Below are 27018 nucleotides of genomic sequence, written 5' to 3' on the forward strand. Positions count from 1 at the left end.
ACACACTGCAACTTTGGAAAACATGCAAATAGACAAAACACAAACAAATTCAGAGCACATCTTCATCAATTTGACAACACAATAATAATATATTAAATAACACAACATTCCATTTTTTTAACTGACCCCCAACATCTCTTTCCAGAAACTAGCAATCTGCAGACTCTGCTGTGATCTCTTTTACTTTATTTTACTGATCTGTGATTTCAGAATAATTTCAATAAGATGTTTGATGACTATTTATCCTTCTCCAACCATGTTGCATCGTCTCTTGGTCGTGTCGCTTTGCTCTTGACAAAATCAAGAAAAACAGGCCGTACCTGTCTCAGTACGCCACCCAGCTCTTAGGTTATCTCTCGCATCGACTACTGCAATGCTCTTCTGGCAGTTCTTCCTGTGTGCTCAGTGAAGCCCTTACAGATGGTCCAGAACACAGCAGCCTGCCTGGCCTTCAATCAGCCCAAAAGGGCACATGTCACTCTGCTACTCATCGACCCACACTGGCTACCGTTGGCTGCCCGAATCAAATTCAAGTCACTAATGGTGGCCTGCAGATTGACTTTTGGGTCTGTACCCATCTACTTGAATTCAGCCATACAGCCTTATGCTCCTTCTTGGCCATTGTGTTCCTCCAGGAAATGTCATCTGGCATCACTGTCCCTGCACACAAGGCAATCTCAGTCCAGACTTTTCTCATCTGTGGTTCCTCAGTGGTGGAATAAGCTACCAAGTTCTATCAGAGGAGGGCCGTCCCTCTCTATTTTCAAGAATCTCTTGAAAACTCATCTCTTCTGAGAGCACCGTCTTTCCTAAAATTTTGAACGTGTCTAACTAGCACTTTTTGATGCACTTCCTTATACAATCTCCAAGCACTTATTCAACAGATGTAGTACCTAATACTTACACAAAGGTCTCCCACTGCACTGTAGCTTTACTATTGTCCTTCACTTGTCAGTCGCTTTGGATAAAAGCGTCTGACAAATTAGTAAATGTAAATGTAAAAGAATTATTATGTTACCAGCTGTACCAGTGGAACAATTAATTATTTATGAAGAAGTTAATGCTTTCAAAGAAATTCCCATTTACCTTATCATCAGTACCTAATTAGTTCATTCCAGGAAACTGGACTTGTTTCAGGAAATAAATGTTGCTGCTCAATGTTTGGGGGTGAACTGGCCCTTTAAAGGGTTTCTGTGTGTGTGTGTGTGTGTGTATGTGTGTGTGTGTGTGTGTGCGCCCCTGGTGATGAATTAAGTCTCTCTCTCTCTCTCTCTCTCTCTTTTCACCATCTCTAACTTCCTCTCCCTTTCTTTCTGTCTCTCTCTCTCTCTCCCCCCACCTCAACAACCCCTGTGGTGATCAATTACCCCACCAAACCTCTCACCTGGTTGCCATGGCAACATACTGCGCCTGTACTCCGAATGACGACTATAAACACGTTTATGACTTGGGTCCACATCATTCCTTCATCCCTCCTTTTTTTCATCCCTCACATCCTCCGACTTTCATCCCTCTTTTAATTTCTCCAGCCCTCCGTCCTCTCTTGTTTCATCTCTCATCCCGTACCCTCCTTCACTTTGATCATTTCCTGTTATTCCTTTCATGCCTCCTTCTTCATCTCCATCACTTCCTCTGGCCCTCTCACCTTCTTTCCATCACTCCAATTGCCCCCTCTTTTTCTCATTTAATCCCTCCATCTATGCCTCCATGACTCAATTTGTCACCTTTTTTACGCCTCTTTAATCAACCCTTCATCTTCTCTTCTTCAGCCTCCAACCCTTTCACTACTCCTACACCTCTTCTTATCCACCTTTCTCCCACGCCATTCTTCCTTCTACTCATCTGTCACTCCCTCTAACCCTGCACTCTTTCTTCTACCTCTCCCATCCCTTCTTTTTTTCTTCTTCCCACTCGTCATTGCCTCTTTTATCCCTCCATCCACTCTCATATTTCTCCTTCTGCACCTTCTATCCCTACTTTAACCCTTCACTCTTGCTCCCCTTTCTCCTTCAAATCCTTGCACTCCCTCCTCTCTCTTCTTCTCCTGTCTTCTGCTCCTCTTTGCCTCATGTTCTCTTCAAACATCATCCATTGCTCCTCATGTTATCAACATCAGCATCTCACAGAGAACATTTATTTTTCTTTCAGTTGTTTGTTCTGTTGATCGGTTGACTATTGTTTGATGATGTTACTCGTTCTCATGCCTCTTCTTTAACGTCAGTGAAATTAATAACTTCTTTGAAATTGCACTTTTTAAAAGGGAATAAATCATAGGAAGCTACAGCTAATCCACTTCACAGTGGAGGCCATTAGTCTTCACTCTCATATCAGCTCATCTTCACTGTATCGCTTTCAGTGTGGAGACCGAGACTCTTGAAATGAAGCAAACAGCTGAAACAGTGTTAGTGGGGAGAAGAAAAGAATGAATGTAACACCTACATGTAACTAATGACATCGGTTTACTGACAAAAACACATTTTAAAACACCCATCATCATCATCATCAGTCATACCCAGCACCTTTGTGGTAAATGCAGTTTATGTGTATTTCAGAGTCTCAGATGGAGAATCTCTGTACTTTCCCTCTGTGGTCTGAACACACTGCAGTGTTACATGTGAAATAACTATGTTTTTTGTTCCATTAGCCGACTGTCTTTGTGATATTCATTCTTACGTTTTTCATTTTGCTTCTTTCAAACGTTCTCTTCATCATTATGATTCTGGTTTGGGTGCTGGGGTTTAGGTTTAACCTCAAAAAAAGCTTTTAAAAAAGCAGGGAACTCCTTTGATCCATGTAAACTTTTGGCCGAGCACAGATATCCAAAAGAATCAGTGTAATAACACTTACTTTACCTTTCACAGATGTAGAGCAGTTTAGACAATAAGAAAAAGTGTGTGTTGAGTAGCCTGCTTTCAATTCTGGACCAAAGTGGCTAAACCTAGAGCAGGGGCTGGGTTCAGAGGGTTAGCCAGGGGTGGCACAGACCGCTCATGACATCTGATTTTCTACCTTTGATGTCCAGCAGAGTCAGAGGATGATAGGAAGTTGACTTGTTGTTTAAAACTGAAGAATTTATACAGCTCTGTTGGTCTCACCTGCTGGCTCTCCCACACCAGCATGTTGGCTGCTCTCCTTCTCCTCCTCTCCTCCATCTCTCTCTTCATTGGCTGCATTATCTGGTCCTTCCTGACCCTGTCTTGCTGCCACTGCTCTGGCTGAAGCCTGGACATATTGGAAACAAATTAATTGTATAGTTAATCACACTGGTCAGACTGTTCAGAGAGAGAGAGAGAGAGAGAGAGAGAGATCTGACTGGCCAAGTGTTTCGACTGCACCCTTTTCACGGTAACAGTGGGGAGTGGGGTTTAAAATGAGAAGTTGAGATGTGTTTTGAACACATATTTATATGTTATTATTTATTTGTAAATACATATGAATTATATTGTCAGGGATATAAGTCAGGAAGTAACTTGTCATACTTGATCCCACAACCGTAGACCTCTGCATGCTGCACCCTTTGACAACAATGAACACTGATCTCAAAATGATATGTATATCTATAAGAGTGTAAACAAAATTGTACTGCTGCCAGTGAATGTGTCCGCATCAGCACCACCATCTCTTTACTGTAAGCTCGGCCCGATCCGTGTCCTTCATGGGCTTACACACATTCCCTCTGCATCCATTTGTCCTCTATAAGAGTGTAAATGACCCTCAGCTGTTTTCAGAGACAGAGACACACACAAAATGTTATTTACCCACGAGGACAATATGAAGAGAATCACTGAGGAGTCACTGAGGTGGAGTCTATCACTCTCAGTGTATACTGTGGTAGAGCTGCTGGAAGTTGGTGTGGTGTGTCACAGGCAGATAGAGCTGTGTGTGTGTGTGTGTGTGTGTGTGTGTGTGTGTGTGTGTGTGTTTGAATCTGTGCAGACTATTATTAGAGCTAATTCACATCAGTCTCTTTTGCTTGAGCATCAGCAGCTGATAATTAGAGTCTAATACGAGGCGCTTCAGTAGGAGACCCGCAGCCTGGAGCTGCTCCTCTGATGGTTTTTGAGAACAAACAGACCTTTCTGGATGTGTAGCACATTTCATCCTGACAATGTGATTCTCTTTTCATTCCTGTTGTGTTTGTTGGCAGAACCGTTCAGCAGCCGTTAGTTTGCTTCTGGGTTCAGGCCACAGGAGATATAGAGGAGCAAACAGGCAGAGTAAACATGTTGTTAGGTTACACAAATCCAAACTAAAGCCAAACAGAATATGAATGTGTGATGTTTGTTGTGTCAAAATACTCTGCTGTCTCCACATCAGTGGTCAGGTTTATCAGAGGAGACAGCCAACATTTGAACAGGTTGACCTTGGTTTACTGTGTGAACTGGAAGTGTTATGATTAAAATTAAAGTTAAAAGAGTTTTACTTCTTAACTATGTTGTATGCTCACTGTAAAGGTATGTTCTTACGTAATTATTACTGGCTGCTAAAGGTCATCAGCAGTATTATTAAGTGATAAAGTTCAGATTTCTTTGATTTTGAAAGTTTTGTTCACATGAGCCAAGTTTTGTTCACAGTTTCTCAGCACAAATGATTCAAGAGTGTGACAACATTTATAAAAAGCTGAAAGTGAAGCTAGTCTCTCTCAAAATATTTTCTGAAGGACAATATATATCCTACATATTTAAATACCCACAGGAAAAACACCTGAATGAAGCCATTTAGACTAATACTAACAAAACAATTATGGTCAGTCTTTTTGAAATCTGTTTTTTTATTGCCATTCATGTCATCTGCAGAATGTACAGAGGAAGGCTGTGCAGGGATAGAGGGAATAGAAGTTAAAGAAGAGAAGGTGATAAACTGAGATTAGCTGAGGTGTGTGACAACAGAAGGTGTTGGCAGGTGCTCTCCTCCTCTCAGATGGACAGATGGAGAGAGAGAGATGAAACAAGAGGAAGGAAGAGAGAGGTAGAAGATTAAGGGCCAATGCACATACCGTAGGAAACAGGGTTTGGTCCATCTGTCGGTGCTTTGGTTTCACGCTGAGGTTTAAATCTCACCAGTTGGCATAAACACGCAGACTTGATCCACTATCCCTGTGGGGACATTCTCTGACATAAAGCATTCCACAGCCCCTTACCCTAAACCTAACCAGCACACATAAATACCTAACCCCAACCCCAACCTAGACCTGATCCTACTCCTAACCCTAAAACCAAGTCTTAACCCTCATAAACAGTCTCCACGCTCAGATTTTGTCCCCACAGTGACACGAGTCCTCAGTGTGTGTGCGTGTCTAGGGAGAGTCTGTCAGATAATAACCAACGTAAACCTTATGTTATCAGCCTCTTTTTCCAGAGGTCACCGTGGTGACTCATCTCTTCTTCGACTTTCTGCTCTCTGCCAAATTCCTCCGATCAGTATCACTCTTCCTCTCTCCTCTGTATTTGTCTCTTTCTTTTCCTTTTCTCATACCTGTCTATGATTGCCTTCTTCTGCCCCTCCCATTTTCTGTTTTTCTGCCTCTCTGCTTCCTTCAAACTTCTCTCCCCCTCTGTACATTTTGTGCTCTCTTCTTTTTTCTCATTATGCACGTTATTTGTCTTTATCCCTTGTTCTCCCTTAATTTCTCTCTCCCACTCTTTTCTTTTTTCCTCTTTCTTCCCTTTTTCTAAGGTCGAGATAAATGTTATTTTTATTGCCTTGTGTTAGAGAAAATTGTCCTGAATTAAGGAAAATGCTGCATTAAATACACACTAACCTGAACTGCCTGGACTAAAATAAACCAATAAATCAGTCACACACAGCAGTAGAGGGAAGGGATGACACCATACCACAATCTCGGTATCATTGAAATTCCACAGTTCTCAGTACAACATTTTTTACCAGATCAAATGACAGAGCCTGTTGCACACAGTGTGCACATACACACCTACATATAGTCAGTGTGTGAGCAGGAGTGTGAACTGAACAGTGAACATGTTCATTTAAAAAATCAGTGTTATATAATGACTGCAGCCTGCTAAAGTTGTCAGCACCCAGCTCATGTTATGAGCTGTGGCTAGGTTAGCCTAAACAAGCTAACATTAGCCTAAACAAGCTAATGTTAGTCTTTGGCAGTGGACGTGTTGCTGCAGACTAGGACGCTTGTATGTTCATTATTCTGCATCACTCCAGTAGGAATCACATCTCCAGCACCTATGACATCTTCTGTACCCACAGTACTGTAGAAACACAACTAATGTCACATTTACAGAATTTTGGCATCGACTTGGTACCAAAGTATCAGTTCTTGTGACCTCACTAGTACAGGGAAGCCTCACTCCCCAGTTCTCAAATACATACGCTTGGTCAGGACCCCTGGCATCACTTTTTAATGACCAGGGGACCCCTTTATTTCATTTTTCAACTTAAGCTAGACCAGTTGATTTCCACTGTTCCCTGCTGCATTCAAGGTTGAAGTACGAGTCAAGCGGCACACAGCCCGTTATTGTTTTGAAGTCACAGGGAACTTTCTCTCCATTAAACCAAGCCACCATCTTTCCCTCACTGTGCCTGAGCCACAGACAGGACTCTGGATCTGAACCCCAGGCTCTGGTGTGAGGGTCGTGCACTTTATATGTCCACCATCCCTCCCAACCACCTCCTGCTGACTCCTCTGCTATTAATAAATGCAGCACTTTTCATTCAATAAATATGTTGCCTCTGGACATAATCCAGCCAGAAAAACATATTTGGTGGCAATGTGTAGTTGTAGAAATGTGGTTTGTAGGAGATCAAGTTAAAAAGTGTAATAATGCTATCGTGTATCCTGTTGAAAAATGATGCTAAAGGGGCACCAGTGTGTTAAAAAGTGACGTCAAGTGTCCTGACCAAGTGTTCATATGTGATGAGTCAGGAGTGAGAATGTGCAGACCAACACATGTACTCTCTCAGTCTTTCCATCTCTTCTCTGCTCCCCATCTTTATATTTCTGTCCTGCTCTGTCTATCTTTCTAGCTCTTCCCATCTTTACCTCTCCACCGCCTCTTTGTAAAAACTATTTTTCTGTAACTCACCACCATCAATAGAGTGTGCCAGGGTCTGAAACTAGCACGTTAGCCAATGATTTCATAACTACTGAGGTGATGTCAGGAGTCCAAGTGGACGACATCCTTCAATTCTCCGAATTCCCTGAAAAAAAAACACTGAGATTATAAAAGCACATTGTCCTCTGTGGTGCAGCCACTGCTGTGATGATTGAGTTTCTGCTGATCGTGCTTAGGTTTGCTCTTTAGGTTTGTGTGAAATATTTAAAGTCCTGTTTGCTAACTGGACATGTACACTCTGATTGCATGTATGCCTGTGAGTGTGTGTATTATTGTGCATGCTCGTATTGAGACGTATTGTAAAACCCCAGTTCTCTCTGTTTCTCACATTGCTCATGAAAACAGTCAAACAGCTTCTGGATTCGTGCAGTTTTGCTGAATCGTGTCTTGGCCTCAGCTCTCACCATCTAGAGTGAGTCTCCTTCATCTGGTCCTTGCTTTCACTTTGTCTGTCATAGTTTCCTCTAAAATGTTTGTGCGGTCAAGCACCTTAACAGAGCTGACCAGCTGACTGCCTGGTCTGTCGTGTGTTCTGTGTGTTAGGGTTTTCAATGTCTTTTCAGTGTCCCTCAGGCTAATTATTTTTTTTTTCATTCTCTTTCTTCCCCCTGCAGGTGAGCTAGTCGCACCACCCTCAGCTCTACCAACGCCTCCCCTCCCACCTCCCTCTTCCTCAGCTTAAACCCATCGTCCTCTGCCTCACCCTTCCCTCCCACGTCTTGTGGGAACCACACAGGGCCATGTCGCTCTTCACCTCACCCACCTGCATCCTCCTCCTCCTCCTCCTCCTCCTGCTGCCTCCCTGTCAGCCAGAGTCCCAGCGTGGCACTGAGCCCAGCATTGACCTCGACTCAAGATCATTCTCCCCCTCCATGTCCCCCTCGTCCCCCATGACTTCCGCGTCTTCTGATAACGGCACCGTCAAAGATAAGTGTGAGGAGGCGACCGTGTGCAGGCCTGGCATCCTGCTGCCCGTCTGGCAACCCAACCGGCCCGGGCTCGGCGACCAGGTGGCCAGAGCTGTGGTCTACTTTGTGTCACTCATGTACATGTTCCTGGGAGTGTCCATCATCGCCGACCGCTTCATGGCGTCTATAGAGGTCATCACATCGCAGGTGAGGACGGGTGGATGGAGGAATACATTGGGGGTGTAGTCGAGGAGGAAGTGTGAGTTCAGTGTGAGTTACTGAGAACTGAGTAGAACAGAATAGAAAAATAATCATTCCTTCTCTTTAGATCATAATCAGTTTGATGATGTGAAATTGAAAAAACAATTACACGCTGTATCATGATTCATTTTGTAGCAGGCAAACTGACTGTGGGTGAGTTACACCTTCACCCAGTGCATCCTGGGATAGTTTCCAGATCAGACTGCAACACACAGTGGATTCATTTAATTATCCTTTGATTATGTTTCAGTTAATTATTTAGTCCATAAAATATCTTTTGTGATTGTCTTGTGTGTAATTGTGAAAAAGGCCTAAAGCTTACAGTCGAAAGTCTCCCTGGTAGCTCAGTGGTTACATGGATCACCTCCTGCTGGAAACTGTTGTTGTGTGTCACACTCCTCTCGCTCCCTGTTGATCCCTGTCTGCTTCCTTCCTACCAGCTGTCCAGTGCCCCCCAAAAAATTATCTTTAAAGCAGTGACTCTTCACATCTGAGAGGCTTGAACCAGTTTGTGTTTGGCACTTTGCTTCTTTAAACTAGATGAATGTACCAGATGTGAATTGTTTTTCACTGATTTAATATTCACTTTGCCCAGATCTGCATCTTTAATTGATCTTAATTGAATTTAATAAATCTCCATAGTTGTGTGAGCACTTCTTCTTCAAGGGAAAAACGAAGTGCTGTCAGATGTTGAAGATGATGAAGGAAGCAAAGCACATGCAGCCTGTGAATAAAAAGGCAAGGGTCGTGTTTCAAAACATTCAGTGCAGAACTTTTAACATAAGAACGTAAGTTTGTCTGAGAGCCATCAACAAAATATTCACTGAAAACATGTCAGTGTGCCTCATAACCCTTCATCTGTGTAATTTTGATGTCAGGAATATTTTTTTTTCCACACATCATATCCTCTAGAACAGCTGTCTCCAACCTTTCTAACTCATGTTTGACTCAAAAACCTGAAAACGCTGCACTTTTAATTTGAATGATAACGACTGAACATTCAGGACTGAAGTGAAACCAGAGGAAGCTCAAATTTTCTTTTTCTTTGACGAAGGGCAGATCACTTGTCAATTCACCATCTGTCTTTTGACTCTTTCCTTAACAGCTCTCCATTTTGACACTCCAGGCTTTGTCCTAGAATCAGACTGAGATAGCAAACAAGTATATGATGTGGTCCGGTGACAACATAAAAGGTTGTCTCATTGGCTTATCACAGTGATAGTGAAAGTTTTTAAACATTTTTAATGTTTGATCAAAGGTAAAGATTTATTTTTTAACAAAATTGTACTGCTGCCAGTGAATGTGTCCGCATCAGCACCACCATCTCTTTACTGTAAGCTCGGCCTGATCCGTGTCCTTCATGGGCTTACACACATTCCCTCTGCATCCATTTGTCCTCTATAAGAGTGTAAATGACCCTCAGCTGTTTTCAGAGACAGAGACACACACAAAATGTTATTTACCCACGAGGACAATATGAAGAGAATCACTGAGGAGTCACTGAGGTGGAGTCTATCACTCTCAGTGTATACTGTGGTAGAGCTGCTGGAAGTTGGTGTGGTGTGTCACAGGCAGATAGAGCTGTGTGTGTGTGTGTGTGTGGTCCCAGACGGCCTGTACTGGTTTGATTGTTGCTGTTATTCTGTCATAAGCACTATAGAAAAAGAGAGGGAGGGTCCTGGGAGGTTTGAATGGAGGCTGATGCTCTGTGTGAGAGAGGAGGATGAGGAGACGTGAAGGTCAGCTGGAGGGAGGAAAGAGAGAAGGAAGGACAAAACAGACTCACAAAGTACACAAAAAAAAACAGGAACATTTCCTTTTGGTTGACGTACTCAGATCTTTTACTTAAGTCAAAGTACCACAGTGTACAAGTACTCTGTTACTAGTTAAAGTCCTGCATTCATTATTTCTCTTTAGTAAACATTTCAAAGTATTTGCATTAAAATATATTTGCAGAATGGCCCATTTCCAAATAATGTCTGATATTATTGGATTATCATTATTGCTGCATCATGTGTTCATCACTTTAATGCTGCAGCTGGTAAAGGTGGAGCTCATTTTAATAACTTCATATACAGTACTGCAGGGTGGTAGGTGAATTTCCTCCCAGAATCAATACATCTAATGTTATCTTAATCTATATGTTGTATTATTTCAAAAACAAATTAATTAGTAACTTAAGTTACCAAATAACTGAAGTGGAGTAAAAAGTACTGGATGATGTCACATGGCAGCGAAAGCTGAGCCTGGGTCAACTTCTGTCCTGACAACCCTGTGTTGAACTGGCCTCATTTACATGAATCACAATTTCATTCAAATCACTTTTTACAGTTGTTTTCTACACTCAGTAGAGGGGAATGTATTTGAAAGGAAGGGTATGGAATAGAAAGTATGTCAGATAATGATAAGGGGGGCATGAACAACAGAAGAGGTAATAAAGATGGTAGCAGAAGGTGGGGGGCTAGGAGAAATGAAAGGGTTAATGGAGGAAGGAGGGTGTTCAGCCATCCTTTTCAAGGTCAATGAATGCCCGGTGTGCCCCATAATCCATCACCATGGCAGCAACAGCAACACCTTAGCTATTTTGGCAAAGGCAAGGTTTGTCTTTTGAGTGTGTGTGTGTGTGTGTGTGTGTGTGTGTGTGTGTGTGTGTGTGTGTGTGTGTGTGTGTGTGTGTGTGTTTGTTTCAGTCTATATGCTTGTATTAGTACTACATGATGCATGTGTGCAAATATGTACTTTCACCCTTCATGTTCTTTTCTGCACTTCATGTACTTCATAAGCGTGTGTGTGTGTGTGTGTGTGTCCATTTATGAGTCCAGAGTGGGCATACAGAAAGAATGGAGAGTGTATCAGTGAATAAACTACGTGTGGTGATGAACACAGCAGCGACAGATAAAGGGATAAATCTGTGTGAATAAGTACGAAGCAGACAGCTGCTTAGAGAGAAAGTCACAGGTCTGATTCCCTGCAGCTCCTCGTCACAGTGTCCTTGGGGAAGATATTGAACCTTTCACCTCAAATAATTCTTAATGAAGTAAGAGTAATTCATGTTGTATTTGAGCATCAAAAACTATACTAAAATTCAAACACGGCTTTCTTTGTTATCCGTCTTGTTCACTACTCAGCTGTGTTGTCTGTGCAGAAGCTCACCTGTCCGTCAGACTGTGGGGGTGTGAAATTGATTTCCTGTTAAAGTTGTGGGGGCTGTTGCTGCTCATGCTGATTATCCAGGTTCTTTGTCTTTTATTTATTCCAAACAAAGAGTTGTTTCTGCTGCCGCAGGATATTTCTCTGGAAAATACCTTGAAGACCCAACAGTAAAAAAAAAAAAAGGTTTTAATTAAATTGAATATTGTCTCAGGACTATACATTGCAATGATAACAAGTAATGAGAATACAGTAAACATGAATAAGCTATTACTTAAATACAGCAGCTGTAACATAGGTGTTTCCAGAGGGATGCAGCACGACTCAGAAACAGGCAGAGTTCAGCAATCTTCACTTGTCAAATCAGGAAACAAACAACAGCGAACAAATCTGGGAGGTATAAGCAAAAAAAAAGAGCAGGGCATAACAGCAGCTCAGTATTGCTATACACCGACAGGTACGACGATACACTTATGTGTAGGGTACAATTTAGTTTTATATAAAAATGCTCTAATATCCAACAAGATGAATGGGGACAACTTTTTAAATTTAAGGGTGCACAACACTCCACCAGTGACTCAAATCAGACTCACAAGACACAGTGTAATAGTTTAAGGGTAATATAGTGATGGTCTGTCACAGTTTAAAAATAAAGTGAATTCAAAGTCTAATAGATTTAAAATTCTCTGATAAGGGTAAAAAGATATGTGATCATGAGAAATAATACATGAGGTGTGTTCAAAAATTAGTTAATAACTGACGAGACTTAGAGTCTGGTTATAAAAAAATGTTAAAAGTCAGAAATGTATTAACTGATTATCTCATTCTTAATGGTTAAATGCTCCACAAAGAAGTCTTATTTTGAAAGTCTGTGTTTCTGCCCACGGACCTAGCGGGAAAATAGTGCCAGCTTCTGTCGTTCGAGTGGAAAGGCCGCTGTGGAAACTTCACTCGTGAATATTTTACTAGCGGTGTAACAAAGACACCTCTAAAACAACGAAGGGTTTACAAATATGCAAAATAACCAGGTCACTAAATAAAACTGCAATCAGGACACAACAACAAAACCCCAGTGGGCTGACTGCTGAGCGGCAGGAGGGCCGCCTGTCCTCATGCCAGAGGCCTCTGGGACCAGAGCTTTTCAACCCTTCCTTCCCAGGCCAGGTGCACCTCATGGAGGGGTCATCAGGACAAGCCTCGGCGCAGCTGCAAGGAGACAGGACAGGGGACAAAAGCACCAGGAACCATAACACATGCTGTCATGACAACCATGCACACCTTTGGTTCACCTGCACAAGTGCTTTCACTTATTCAGGATGATTTGACCTCAGGTCTGTGTCACATGTTTAAATTACATTATAACCTTCTAATAAGTGGGGGCGTGCAGGTCATTCAAAGTTTGGTTGAAGAGTTTGTTCAGAGAATTAATGTGTTTAATGATACGATTGTACAATGTGCTCACAAGTATAGTAATACTAACATGCCTGTGTGTGTGTGTGTGTGTGTGTGTGTGTGTGTGTGTGTGTGTGTGTGTGTGTGTGTGTTTGGGCCAACAGGAGAAGGAGGTGACCATCACTATGCCTAACGGGGAAACATCAGTGGCGACTGTTCGAATCTGGAATGAAACTGTGTCCAATCTGACGCTCATGGCTCTGGGCTCCAGCGCCCCAGAGATACTGCTGTCTGTTATAGAGGTACACACACACACACACACACACACACACACTGCACTCTGTCGTAGTATCACAGGGGTATAGGTGGATTCACCCCCCCACCCACCTCCACTACAAACCTTACACACACACTATATCCCTCCAGGTGTGTGGTCACAACTTCGAGGCTGGCGAGCTGGGCCCAGGAACCATTGTCGGCAGCGCTGCCTTCAACATGTTTGTGATCATCGGGCTCTGCGTGTGGGTGATCCCCAACGACGAGACGCGCAAGATCAAACACCTCAGGGTGTTCTTCATCACCGCCTTCTGGAGCATCTTCGCCTACATCTGGCTCTACCTCATCCTGTCTGTCATGTCGCCGGGCATCGTGGAGGTGAGACGACTCAGTGTAATTTAGAAAGAAAGAGGAGACGCTGTTCATCAGTGCAGTCAGCACAGAGGCAGCAGGGCTGCAGTGCAACACCAAGTGTTTCTTTCTTTTGCTAATTTGGTCATAAATAAACATGACGGTGGGTGGAGTGATAGAAGTGAGGTCACAGTGCTACAGTGACACTTGGTTTGTCATGAAGCTGTTCTTGTCACGTGAGAAATATTGAATTAAACATTAAAACACTCTCAGGGTAATATTTAATTTTTGTTAGGTCAATGTTATGTCTCCTTCCTTGTTGGTCTGTTGTAGGATAAACTGTCAAGCAAAGATATGTAAAATATGATATATGTTGAGATATTTATCGCTGAACTCACCCGAATCTAATATTTGAAGCAGACTGTAATAATGAAAATACATTTACATCTGAGTTAATGTGTTGCCTGCATGTGACACTGAGCAGGAACTGCCCATGAATGTGTGCTGCTGTATATGAGAGATTGGAGAAGCTTGTTTTTGATTATTTGAGTTAGTGTGTATTTGTATCCTGCAGCTCTCCTCCTGGACAACAACAGCGTTCTCCTCAGAGGAGTCTGCCTGTCTCCTCCAGCTCATTAAGCTGTCTGCTGTATTTACAGGAGTTGAGCTGTGGTGATTGGCTGTTGTTTAAGCTCCCACTAACACCACCTGCTGATACTACAGAATATATCTTGGTGATGCTCCATCTTTTCTCCCAGTTTGTGCCACAATGCACCAGAATTACACCCAGAGACGGGCGACAGTTCAAGGGTACAAACCTGAAAAAAGACTGGAAATAGGAAGACAGTGCCCCCATCCATAGACCATAAGGGCCTTCACAGTCACCAGACATCAACCCAGTTGAACACTTATGGGAGATTTTAGACAGAGTTCTCTGCCACCATCATCGAAACACCAAATGATTGAATATGTTTTGGCTCCACAGACTTGTAGAGTTACACCAAGGAGCACTGAAGCTGTTCTGGCTGCACATCGTGGCCCAACACCCGACTTAAGACACTTAACGTTGGTTCTTCCTTTCATTTGTCACCAGTGTCAGGCTCTGTGCACCTAAAGGAAGGAAGGACGTCAACATGCAAACAAAGTTCATTAGGAGAATCTGTGTGTGTGTGTGTGTGTGTGTGTCTCAGGTGTGGGAGGCCCTGGTGACCCTGCTGTACTTCCCAGTGTGTGTCATCCTGGCTTGGATCGCCGACCGCCGCCTGCTCTTCTACAAGTATATGGGCAAGCGTTACCGTGCTGACAAGCGTCACGGCATTGTCGTGGAGACTGAAGGAGACTTGACACCCAACAAGGGCGGCATGGAGATGATCATAGATGGCAAGTTCCCTCCACGAGGGGGCGCCGTGGTCCCTGCCGAAAACTGCGGGGGAACTCAGGACGGCACGGCTGCGGCCAATAACATTGGTGCGGCAGCAGGAGCCATGGCAACGGGAGCCGGGGGCAACCTGCCCAACTCCAACAGCATGATGGTCAACGTGGAGAGCAGCAAGGAGCTGGACGAGAGCCGCAAAGAGGTGAGAGACCGAGAGGGAGAGAGAGAAATGAGGTTAGAATGAAGTGTAGAGAGAAATGTTGTGGAAAATATTTCACAAACATGATAATAAACACTGAAAGTTTTTATCTTATAAAAAATATTTAGTTCGATATGCTGTGGTTATGGCTTCTGGCTGACACATCCATGAGTGTGAGACAACGAAACACTGCACAATGGTTTATATTACGTTCATGTTACAAAACAAAAAAACTCTTTTTGTCAAAGGCTCAGTCTCATCAGTGTGTCCTCAACATCTGTTAATGCACAGATAAGCTGTAGATTCTGAGAGGCAGTGTTATCACTGCAGATTGTGTTCTGTGATATTTCTGTAATATCAGCCGTCCTTGGTGAAGAATGCAGTTTATATAGCAAACACTACTTTTTTGTAAATCTTTACCTCCTTACTTGATGTTTAAATTTGCACAGGAAACTGTTGCAGAGGGAATGAAGATTACATAAAGCACATTCACAGTTGCTAGAGAACTGAGACGAGTTAAGAGGAAAGAGAAATTAATGTGTGTGAGGTTTGACAGACAAAGATGCAAAGACAATGATGGGGTCAGAGAGGTTCAGTGGGACAGATCAGACACATCACGCTGTTCTGTCATCAGTGAATATAGCAAAAAAACAAAAACAGACACATTCTGATGAGCTAGTAAGATTTCCTTTAAACTCTGTTCTGCTTGATAAACTGACTCTTTGGTAAGATCACTGTTCATTGCTGAATGTGGACGGGGCTCCACCGCTGTGCTGTGCTGTTCAGAGTGAGTGTGCAGGTAGAAACTTGATTTGGATGTGAGAGGAGGGAGAGAGCAGGGACAAGCAGATGTTTCATTGAATTAAAAGCTGTGACATTTTGCTATTTACTGACCATGAAACTCACTCTCTCACACAAACAACTGACCACACACACTGACACACTCTACCTCCCCATGTCTTCACACGACACGTCATACAGAAGTCTTGAAAGAAATTCATTTAAATGACACATTTGTTCTGACTGTGACATTTCAAGTCAAACCGTGATATTATGGTAAAAAACAAAAAATAGTCTTCGTACCAAACCATAGAACATGGCAGCAAATCCTTGGCAGCAGTGAAGGTCGCGTCCTGAAATGGAGCAGATTAAATGGAGCAGAGAAAATTTCCAAGTGATTAATTAAATTTTCTTCTTTTTTCCAGCTGGCTGTGAAATCTCTTTAAAAAGTTGTTGAAACCTGCAGGCGCTCTGCATCTAAATGGTTTGGAAATGTTTTCAACAGTTTATAAAGTTGCAGAATTTTTTGCAAACTCACAAAAGAAAGAAAGCATTTGAAGCATAGATGCACATAGCCTCCACCCAGAGGCCCACGGCGCCTGGTTGCATTGTTAGCACACCTGGATGTTTGGGCGTCTTGCTTGAAGGCTAACCCAAAGCTAATGCATTTCCCGGCTGATTAGCTAGTAAACAAGCTAAGCTAAGGTATGATGAGTACAGATACCTGCTAATTAGTGCTAACATACAAATAAAATAAACCTAGAATTTCACTCACCTCAAAAAGTAGGAGCACCAGCTTCCTCACATCCAGTAGTCAATTAACTGGACAACAAAACAAATTATCTGTCTGATATTTGCGCCATAAATACTCAGAAGAGCACCAACACCCCAAACATGGCTGAAGGGTCACTTCCAGTGACTCAGATTAGCTCAGTGGACATGACATGACACCTGTCACGCAAAGCATGACATGACAGCTGTCCCCCCCCCTCAATTATGCATGATTCACCTCCTTCGTCATGAAGGAGGAAATTAGGTATACAGACCAAAACAGTTTTTGTACCAGGCTGTAAACATGTTTATTTCTGCTGTTGGACATTTGAACATGGGAGTCTGTGGGGACTGACTGACTGTTGGAGCCAGACTCTAGTGGTCATTAGAGGAACTGCAGCTTTTGGCTCCTCTGTGTTGGCTTCATTTTTCAGCCCCGGAGTCTGACGCTTGATTTGAAAGTTCAAGCATTTTAGGAGGTGAGGCCTTGATGTCTTTGTTGGGCCTGTGGCTGAAGCATAAAATCCTCCACTCCTCCACCTGCTACAGGGACTGGAAGTGCCAAGAACCTTGACACTGCGACAGTCAGTGTTTGTATGAACAGCCGTGCGTGCTGTCAGTGTGTGTTGCGTAGATATGTTAATCACAAGTGTGTCCTCTGGTCTCTCTTCCAGGTGATTCGTATCCTGAAGGAACTGAAGCAGAAATATCCCGACAAAGAGCTGGACCAGCTGGTGGAGCTGGCCAACTACTACGCCCTGCTGCACCAACAGAAGAGCAGAGCCTTCTACCGCATTCAGGTACACACACACACACACACACACACACACACACACACACACACACACACACACACACATTTTTCATGAATAAAAACACACAAGGTTGCCCAGACCTTCAAAATAATTAGATTTTAAGTAGTTGTTTCTCTTTCTCTTTGTGACAGTCACTCCTTTCAGAATCAGCTCATGATGAAGTAGATTTACAACAACAAATTGTAAGACCTGTTTTTCAGATGTGACACACTGCACTGAAGAAACTCCTCTGTGTCTTGATGTGAGAGTTTTAGAGATGATAACTAATCGTGAAGGATCATCCTTCTGTGCACTTTGTTTCTTTTAACCCCTCCTCCTCTCTGTCCTTCAAGGCGACTCGTATGATGATCGGAGCCGGTAATGTCCTGAAGAAGCACGCAGCCGACCACGCTCGCCGCGCGGTTGTAACTGACGAGGAAGCACCGGAAGAGGAGGACATGGGGATATGCAGCCGCATCTCATTTGAAAGCGCCCACAGTCAGTGCATGGAGAACTGCGGCGTTCTGACACTCGTTGTAGTCTGCCAAGGTAGTGAAATAAATAAGTCATAAGCTAATACTGAGTTCACATAAATAAGTCAGCAGAGGCTTAGCCTGGTGCACTAATAAAGTAGAAAATCTTTCCTTTTTTTCAGATTATTGGAAACACTTGAACTAACTTTTTTTTGAGCTGTCTTTGATCAGTTAAAGTTTTAGTCTCAGAGTACCATGTTCATTTTACTGCAATCTGAACTTTAAAGGCAGAGCAGTGACTTAATTTAAAACGCTGGCCTGCTCTTTAATTACCAGACTGAAGCAGTAGTAAAATAAGAATTCAGGTTCTTCACTTTAAGCTGTACTCCACTGATTTAGCATCGCACTTCTGTAACACTGTGGGACTCACAATGGACAGTTAGACAAAGGATTAAAGCCAGTGCAGCAGAAGCAGATGTACTGAGCCTCATGCAGGAACCGTTCGAACAGATTCATTAACTGTCTTGTAAAAAACAGTTGAAGAGAATTTGTGGCATTGGCCATTTTTACGTGCGAACGAAATTCAGGAGTAGTTGAGATCTGATGGATTCATGAACAGACAGACTGCTTTTCTTCACAGGGTAAAACACACTGCTCTGACATTCAAACCAAGCAAGTTCACACAATGCTCATTTAGCCTGTCAGTGCATGGTATTCTCTCTGTGTTTTGCAGTATAGTACAGTTTTAAATCTGGTGTCTGTGGTGACTGTCCCGCGCTGGCCCACCTGCAGCAGTGTGTGTTTAACATCAACCACAGCTGAAGTGGATTGGTTTGCCAGAGCTGAAGACACACAAAGGGACAAAGACAGAGCAGGCTACAGCAGCGAGATGGAGCCTGTGGCAGAAAAAACGAGGATGCCTCCAAGAAAAATGTCTGATGCTCCAGATAAAAAAGAAAGTTTTTAGTTCAGAGGACAGATTTCAGTCTGGAAAAAATCGATCAACAGTGAGGACAAACACTGATTACCACTTGTGTGGCTTTTGATTGGAGAGCGCTGTTTGTGTAATTACTCTCAATGCCAGGAGGGGGAGACAGAAGTTCTGCACTGCAGGTTTAACATTTATCGTGGCTTAATCTGACTGAATTTGGAGATCAAATATATCACTGAAAGCTATTTATTTAAAAAAGAAAAAAAAATACATAGGCAAAAACACACTTAATGCAAAATTAATATTTTGTTCACCATCGTCATCATCTTCATCATGACATCAGAGTTTTTCTTTTTTAGATTTTAGCATTTTTATCTTGCTTAAAGGACCAGCAGTGTGCAGGGTTTATGGGGATCTATGAGCAGTGGAGTAGAGGTATAAAAAGTACCTAAAAAGATACTTGAGTAAATGTGCTGGCTGGTGGCCAAAGTGAAGCCTTGCACAGGGCTCAGTCTGTAACAGAGGAAACTTTCCTCTGAAAATGAAAAGCATTTTTACTTTAGATTAAAGCAGAGATTTATCAAGATGTAAAAATCTGACAGGTTTTATAACATAACATTACAGCTTATTTTACTGCCACAAAATTGTTTGTGCCAGGCTTTCATTCACAGATACATTTTGGATGTTTTTTAGCTTTGACAGATTGAAATGAAAAAAGATGATGTGTGGCATGCCCAGAATTATTCAGCTTTCTTTCTGCCGTTCAGGGGGTCTGGGAGAGAACACTTTCTACGTGGACTACAGGACAGAAGATGGTTCAGCCAACGCTGGGTCAGATTACGAGTACAGCGAAGGGACACTGGTGTTCAAACCAGGAGAGACTCGTAAAGAGATTAAGGTGAGTGAGGAGGACAGGGGGACCAGCAGGAGCGATGTAGATACAGTATTTCAGCACTGAGCTCTGCACCACAAACCTGGTCCTTGACCACAACTTGTTACTGGGTTCCAGATAAACATTAGACTGCCTTCAGTCATGGTGAAGGTGCTCTGTCGATCTGACAGTGAATCAATTATTTAAACTACTCCTGATGTAATAAAAGTGGATACAAATACACCAACAACAACAACATTGTTTCAAAACTTAAACAGCTACTCTGTGTTATAGAATTACATTACTTGTTTTCCCAAATACATTTTGAAGGAACCAATGGAGGCTGCACAGAGTGCAGAACTCAGACACAGGAGATCAAGGTTCACGTCCTCAGTGTGTTTAGATTTCATCCTTCTCTGTGAATCACAATCAACTGAGAAAGCACAAGGGAGAAACTTATATTTTACAACTTTTGGTTTCATGATCACGCCCCCTAGTTTGGGATTCATTGACAGAATACTGTGCAGCCAAGCCGTGTACGTAGATGGAGAACACATTTAAATGCAACCATCAAATCTTGCATAAAGCAGTGACATCATCTTAGTATCACATGCAGAGCAGATGGTCACACTAAGGCAGACTGCAGCTGCTACACAACACAGCACCACATTAGCTTTCCTGCTGAAGTCTCCATCTCCATTAGCTGCTCAGCTAATTAAACAGCATGTTGCTTCAAGTCAGTGTTGACTCTTTCAGTTTTTCACCTAAGACATTCTTTCTCTAAACTCAGTGCTGTGAGTACCACAACATAACCATAGCTTTAATTGCCACAAGCAAATTTTGTATTGCAGAGCTGGAATGATTAGTTGATCATATTTGTGAAAGAAACCACTCATTCTCGGTTGCAACTTCTCGGTTGTGCAGATGTAAACTTGAGACTGTTGGTCAGTCTGTTGTGTTTGAAATCACAACTTTCAGCTTCAGGAATTTGTAAAAGGCATTTTTGACTAAAGTCTGAAGATCAGTGTTATGACACATCCATGTCTCTTCTGAAAACCTGTATGTAAAAATACTGCCATGATTATTATTTTATTTAACATGGTTTCCCACATAAAAATTGGTTCTAGAAGCACATCTCCTCTTACTTCCTCATTGACAAATTCTGCATCTGGCCTTGTGCCCCGCCCGCCACCTGCTGGCTCCAGGTGTCCAGGTGACAGAGCAGAGAGGATGAAGATGGTTAGAGGAGGAAACATCAGAGAGACTCAGCCTCATGTTTGAGCCTCAGTCAGACCCAGACTCAGATGAGGAGTCTGTTGAGACCAGAATCAGAGACTAGCAGACGGATCAGAACCGTTAGCGTAGTTAGCATCTTTTATTTGTTTATATTGTTTGTTAGCTTGTAACTGGCAGTGGCTGACACAGTGTCAGTGGTTGTGCTAATGCTAACTCTGGCTCTCTGTACTGACAAAGTTTCGGGTTTATTTAGCCCCGCCCCGTCCCCACAAGTTGACAGGATTGGTTCCTCAGGTTCTATGACATGTGAATCCCTGACTGTCTGAATCTGTTTTTATGAGACTGTCATTGGTTCACTGCAGTTCAAGGTGGAAACACTCAGTCATGGTGTTGACTGTTTATTTCGCTCATGATATGTCGTACATTCTATTAAAAAACATGATATGGACTTGTTAACAAGGTTAAACACTTGATTTTCGTTGGGGGGGTTTAAAGCTTTTTGGTGATGAGTCTCTAATGATTGTATAAGCAGCCAATCATGTACATTATGAAACAGACGATCTTTCAGTTTGTTTGAAAGCTCTGACGTCAAAGTTGTCTTTGTTGAAAGATTGGAAATAGAAGCTGATCTCAAACCCAGATGTTAAACAATGAATTACCAGCTTTGTTGTTATTTGTAACCAAATCAGGTGCAGGTGGAGTTCTGAGCTAAGCTAACTTTAACTGTATGGAGCTGCATAGACATGCTGCAGGCCTCCGAATACCCTGCAGTGTGGCTGTAAAATCTGGAAAGATATCCGAGGAGATCAAAGTGAGGGGAGAGAGGGGGGAGAGGGATGATGAGATAAATAATGAGAGTCCCAGCAGGAGAAAGAAAGGCTGAGGAGAGACAGATTTTAATATTCAAGGAGAGGACAGAGAAATACTAAAGCCACCAGTCGAACCACTGCTCATTTCTGCCGCCACTACGTCAGCCTCTGCTCTACTGTATGAACCAGAAAGGTCCAAAAAGTTTCACTTTTGTGTCGGGCTGCGTAATTTATCCAAATATAATCAAAATCGCAATAAGGCCAAGTGCAATATCCAAATCACAGGGACTGCATTTTTTTCAAAGGTAAAGTGTGTCACAACATTGTTATGCATTGTTAGCACTGTCATCATATTCTGCAGATGAAAGGATGTAATTGCTTGATACAAGATCTTATATTTACATATCAGTACATTCATTCAGCATTGCATACTTGTTCAATAGTTATAATAATGATAATTAATTATCATAAATACCAATGGTAAACATAAGAATGATACAGAGGATGAAATAAAATAGCTGAAATGAAAGTTGAGATGTATTATGAGCAAAAAAAACGGTCTTTATGTTAAAGAGCAACTGGGATCAGTCTGTAGGTGATTTGCCTTCATCTGTTTCCATTTTGTCACAGATTTGTGTTTTTTAAATACTTCAAACAATAAAAAAAATTTTAGATTACTTTCAAAGAATAATAAATAAAGGAAATCCATTACAATTTAGAAAAATACAGTAATACATTATTAAATGACGGCCATAAATCACAACTTATTGCTGCCTTTTCAATAACCATCTGGTACTTCAAGTAATTCAGTGCTTTTATTGTAAAATAACTGCGCTTTGAGTCTAATCTGAAAAGAAGATACAAAGTTAGATGATCAGTACAAGGGCTGTTTCAAAGTTCACTGTCTTCTTTGATTACAGACGTTCCCAAGGTTGTTGTTTTTTTTTGCAATCTGAACTTGGGATCAAACAACATCGTAAAGATTTTTTTTCTCAGAAGACAGAAACCTGATTGTTTTTTTTTAAGAACACGCTGTGCTATGTGAATTAAAAGCATATAGGAAGACTGCACGAGGTAAAGACGTGGTAAGACCAGTAATCTCTCCTCAGATTCAAAGTTTGATGAGAGATCAAAAGAAGTGTGAGGGCTGGATGAGAGGAGAGTGGTGCAATAGCCTGAAGAGTCACATAAAAGAGGCACGGGGAGGATGGGACATTAAAAAACCTAAAGTATAAATTGACCATCTACCATAAGTGAACGGATGGAGAGACGCTGAGTGAGTAAATTACAAAGGTCGATGTCATCCATTTCAACAGCACACCAGTGGATTTCATCGATCACTGTGCCAGAATGAGCAGCAGGGAAACCAATTAAACCTCAACGTGTCTCCCGTCTGCCAGAACTCCACTGTCATTGCTGTATCGGTTCCACTGCATAACCATCACCGCAGCCCTCACAGGGTCTATTCTCTACTGATTAAACAAAAAGAGATGAGGCTGACAGAACTAATAAACGGCCTGGAAGTCAGGCCTGTTGTAATGAAGAGTCATACTCTTTATATCAAAATAAGGAGACAGTCATTCATTCCAGTTACAGAATGGATCTAATTTGCAACACTTGATAAAAATGGATGTGTAGTCAAGTGACAAGATGATAACAGGACTGCCAGTTTTATTCAAGACTAACAGTATTAATGCAAATAATGGTAGACTGCATGTTTCTGACAGGATACAGATTGTACATGTGTGTGAATGACTATTGCACTAATCATCAAACTACCTGATCTGATACAAACATTAAAGGTCCCATATTGCAGGAAGTGACGCTTCTATATTAATACTGTGAAAGTATCAAAGCCTCAGTGCACAGAGAAATGCACACAGCCTGTATTCAGCCTTAAAACGAGCAGAGAGAAACGAGTAACATTGTGGTGTCACAAATATACAGTGACTGTCATCAACTATGCCCCAAGCCCCACCCACCCAGACTCACCATCCAGCCTTGCAGGATTTGGTTTCTCTGAGCATTTACCTTAAATCTGATATATTTTTATTAAATCACTCAGAAAACAGTCAGCTCACGACCTGTTGTTACTAGAGCTCCAGAGAGAAGCCTGAGAGGAGATGTAAAACTACACTGAGATGGTCTCTGGTATAAAATCACAACGATATCTTGTTATGGATATCAACACTTCAAATAAAACACCGGAAAGGTAAAAAATATGGGATGTTGAAAGACCCACAGCGAGTCTGTCTCATTCAGGTTTTAAAGTGGTCTGAAAATTCAACCTAGATATTCTACTTTGAACTAAATTGAAAAGAACAAAACTTACACATTTACCTTAAGTTAACAAAGAAAAAAAAAACTTGCTAATTCCACAAAATTCCACTAACTATGGGACCTTTTAAGGTTTTTCAGTTTCTCAATGAGCACACCTTGTTTTTTTTAAATAGTTGTAAATGTCAAATAACTAATACTGAGCCAACAAATCTAATCCCTGAATGTGTTTAAATGCTTCAGCATGAACAACAGAACTTTTCATTTTGGTTGCAATGAGTAGAAGGTCGTGCATGAAGTGAAAATTAAATGAACTGTCACTACACGTCTGCAGACTGAGTGAAGGTCTGAGCTGCATGTTAAATAGGTGGATTGACCTAATCAGTAACAGAGATGAAACAGCCAATTATGAAAACCCTCTGACAGAGGGATGCAGGAGAGTTACTGTTGTCTGTTATTTCACTTTAATGGATCAAACAAAGCCTATTATGCTGATTCTCTTCATCAGTAATGGTATCACTCATCGTCACTTTATACCTTTATTAACTATAAATAGGAATCCATTATAAAAGCTTCCATTTGCAGATGTATTGGAAACTAACACAGAACAGTCCAAACTGACAAAAATGGCACAGAGACACACAACAGTCTGGATGTTTATTTTAATTGATATAGATTCAATTAATCAATATTTCAGAAAATAGTGAAAAAATTCTGATCATATGCTTGTCGTGTGTGAGCGTTTATATTCAGAGAGGCTGGAATTAAAAATGGAGAAAAAGCAGCAAATTCAGACGTTTGAGTTTGCTCGTTTTGTTTATTAAACATCTTAAATTATCAGTCAGTTGTTGTTGATTAATTTGCTGTTGATTATCTAATTGATAATCAACTAATTATTTCAGCCCTGAACATGGATTCAGGTTAAAAGTTCCTCTCCACATGTGTTTTAAATTATGTAAAAATACTTTGCTATGATTAATATTTTGTTTAACATGGATATCTCACATAAACTGTGAAAAAAAAAAAAATCAAAAACAGGCTGGAAGCACATCCACACATACTTCTTCATTGAGAATTCTGGATCAGGCCAATATCAGAGAGACTCAGCCACATGTTTGAACCTCAGTCAAACCCTGTAGTGTGCACCAAAAAAAAGGGTAGCTTGTAACTGGCAGCGGCTGACACAGTGTTAGTGGCTGTGTTAACTCAATTGCTCGCTCTCTGTACTGTCAAGGTTTGTGGTTTATTTAGCCCCTCCCCCGTCCCTACAAGTTGACAGGGTTGGTTCCGTAGGTCTTTAATGTAAGAATCCCTCAGTGTCTAAATCTGTTTACCAAGGTGGAAACATGCAGTCACTGCATTGACTGCTTATTTTGTGTGTGTTATGCATAATGGATAACAGTTTGTTCCGTGTTCTCCTCTCCACCACCATTTCAAAGCTATCTGGTTTGCAGCCAATTATAGAGCCTGCCTCCTTGATCAGTTTATTCAGTCTGCTGGTGTCACTGGCTCCGATGCTGCTCCCCCAACTGCACTTGTTAAAGGATCTTCCACAGTAAATAGAGTCTGCCCCTCTTCTATACAGCCTGTGTTGGTCTTCCAGTCCTCGTCCTTCTGAAGTGGAGTGGAGAATTTAGCAGCTAACTTGCAGGCATGAAGCTGGTCACCAACATCATTAGAAGTTGATATTTGGTTGAATGTAGGTTGTGACATCGGGTGACCAAAATTCAGTGTTGGGACAACATCTAATGCCAGCGTAAATTTGATGTAGAACTGAAGTTGATATTTTGTTGGTTTTTAAGTTGTCAGAACTTCTTCCAAATGTCTCATATCAAAGTAATCTTGCATAAGAATATCGACTTGAGTCGTGAGCAAAAACCCAGCCTCTACTAAACATCAGCTAAACATCACAATGTCATGTATGGTGGGTTTGGACGTCAACCTGATTTTCATTTCTAACCAGAATTTAACGTCTGTCCGATGTTTGAGTTGTTAGATTCACACGTCTTTCTGATGCTAGATTGACTTGCGGTGTCAGGAGGGTAAATTGCCAGATATTTCCCTTGTGAGTTGGTAGAGACCCAAAACAGAGCAAAAAGGGAGGGAATACTGAACTTATATTCATCAGGTGCACACAAACATGACTCCATAAATAAGCTATTGTTTATTAATATATTCACGCTGTCTACTTAAAAGGTGATGACATATCAGTATTATCTTCACAACTTGTTTCCACCACCTCCAAGTGGCCAAAAAATCCGTCATTGCAGGTTTGAGGAACAACTTTCATCTTCAGCTCAGTGACTTGATTGTTGAAAATATTTACCAAGGACTAATATCATCTTGCAGAGATGAATCATTTTCCAAGTCTCCTTCTTCAGCTCTGGATCGGGGGTAGACTCCATCCAGAATATGGTGACATCTGAACACATGGCAGGACGTGGTCTGGCTCATTGGATTACAATAGCAACCTACTATAATCTGATTTGGGAGTGGCCATCTGTCAGTTAGTGCGCAGTGGCGTGATCAGATGACAACAATCTCATAAAGATGGCTATTGTAACTGGAGCCTCTGTTTATGCATCTGCCGAGGGAGATGACTGGCTTTCAGCCCTGCCTGCTCTCAGCATTCAGACACACAAACACCACACTCAAGCATCCAGACCAGGGTTGATGTGAATTCATTTTGAATTCAGAACCTGAAATAAAACTGCTGTTTACTAAGCACATGAGTCTTGGATCGTTTTTTTCTGGTAGCTTCTTATGGCAAAGAAACCATTCAATTTTCAGTTTCTCCAAAATAAAATTCTGAGCTCAGTCCTGTATCCTGCATAATAAATTGTGTGTAGGTATATATATATATATATATATTTATATATATATATATATATATGGCAACTTTGACACAGTCATTTCATCCTTCATTTTCATCCATTTATTCTGTCTTCCTTGCTCACTTCTCACCCCTCTCTCTCTCTCTCTCTCTCTCTCTCTCTCTGTGAAGGTCTTTTTTCAGATGTACTCTCCTGCCTCATGTACCTCACATTTGCTGTAATATTTTGAAATAAAAATGTAG

General features: G+C 41.7%; 1 protein-coding gene across 1 annotated transcript in view; it reads left to right on the forward strand.

The window, feature by feature from the left end:
- Positions 1–27018, forward strand: part of slc8a2b (solute carrier family 8 member 2b) — a 174204-nt gene that overhangs the window by 124527 nt on the left and 22659 nt on the right. The window contains exons 4-10 of the mRNA XM_071496673.1: positions 7703–8203; positions 12964–13101; positions 13226–13453; positions 14617–15003; positions 17226–17351; positions 17699–17894; positions 19517–19647. Of these exons, the coding sequence (XP_071352774.1) occupies positions 7829–8203; positions 12964–13101; positions 13226–13453; positions 14617–15003; positions 17226–17351; positions 17699–17894; positions 19517–19647 (1581 nt within the window). The 5' untranslated portion in view covers positions 7703–7828. The remainder of the gene's footprint in view (positions 1–7702; positions 8204–12963; positions 13102–13225; positions 13454–14616; positions 15004–17225; positions 17352–17698; positions 17895–19516; positions 19648–27018) is intronic.

This window comes from Trachinotus anak, unplaced genomic scaffold (genome assembly GCF_046630095.1).
Source record: "Trachinotus anak isolate AG129_WGS33_773 ecotype Australia unplaced genomic scaffold, CSIRO_AGI_Tana_v1 ptg000014l, whole genome shotgun sequence".
Taxonomy (NCBI): domain Eukaryota; kingdom Metazoa; phylum Chordata; class Actinopteri; order Carangiformes; family Carangidae; genus Trachinotus; species Trachinotus anak.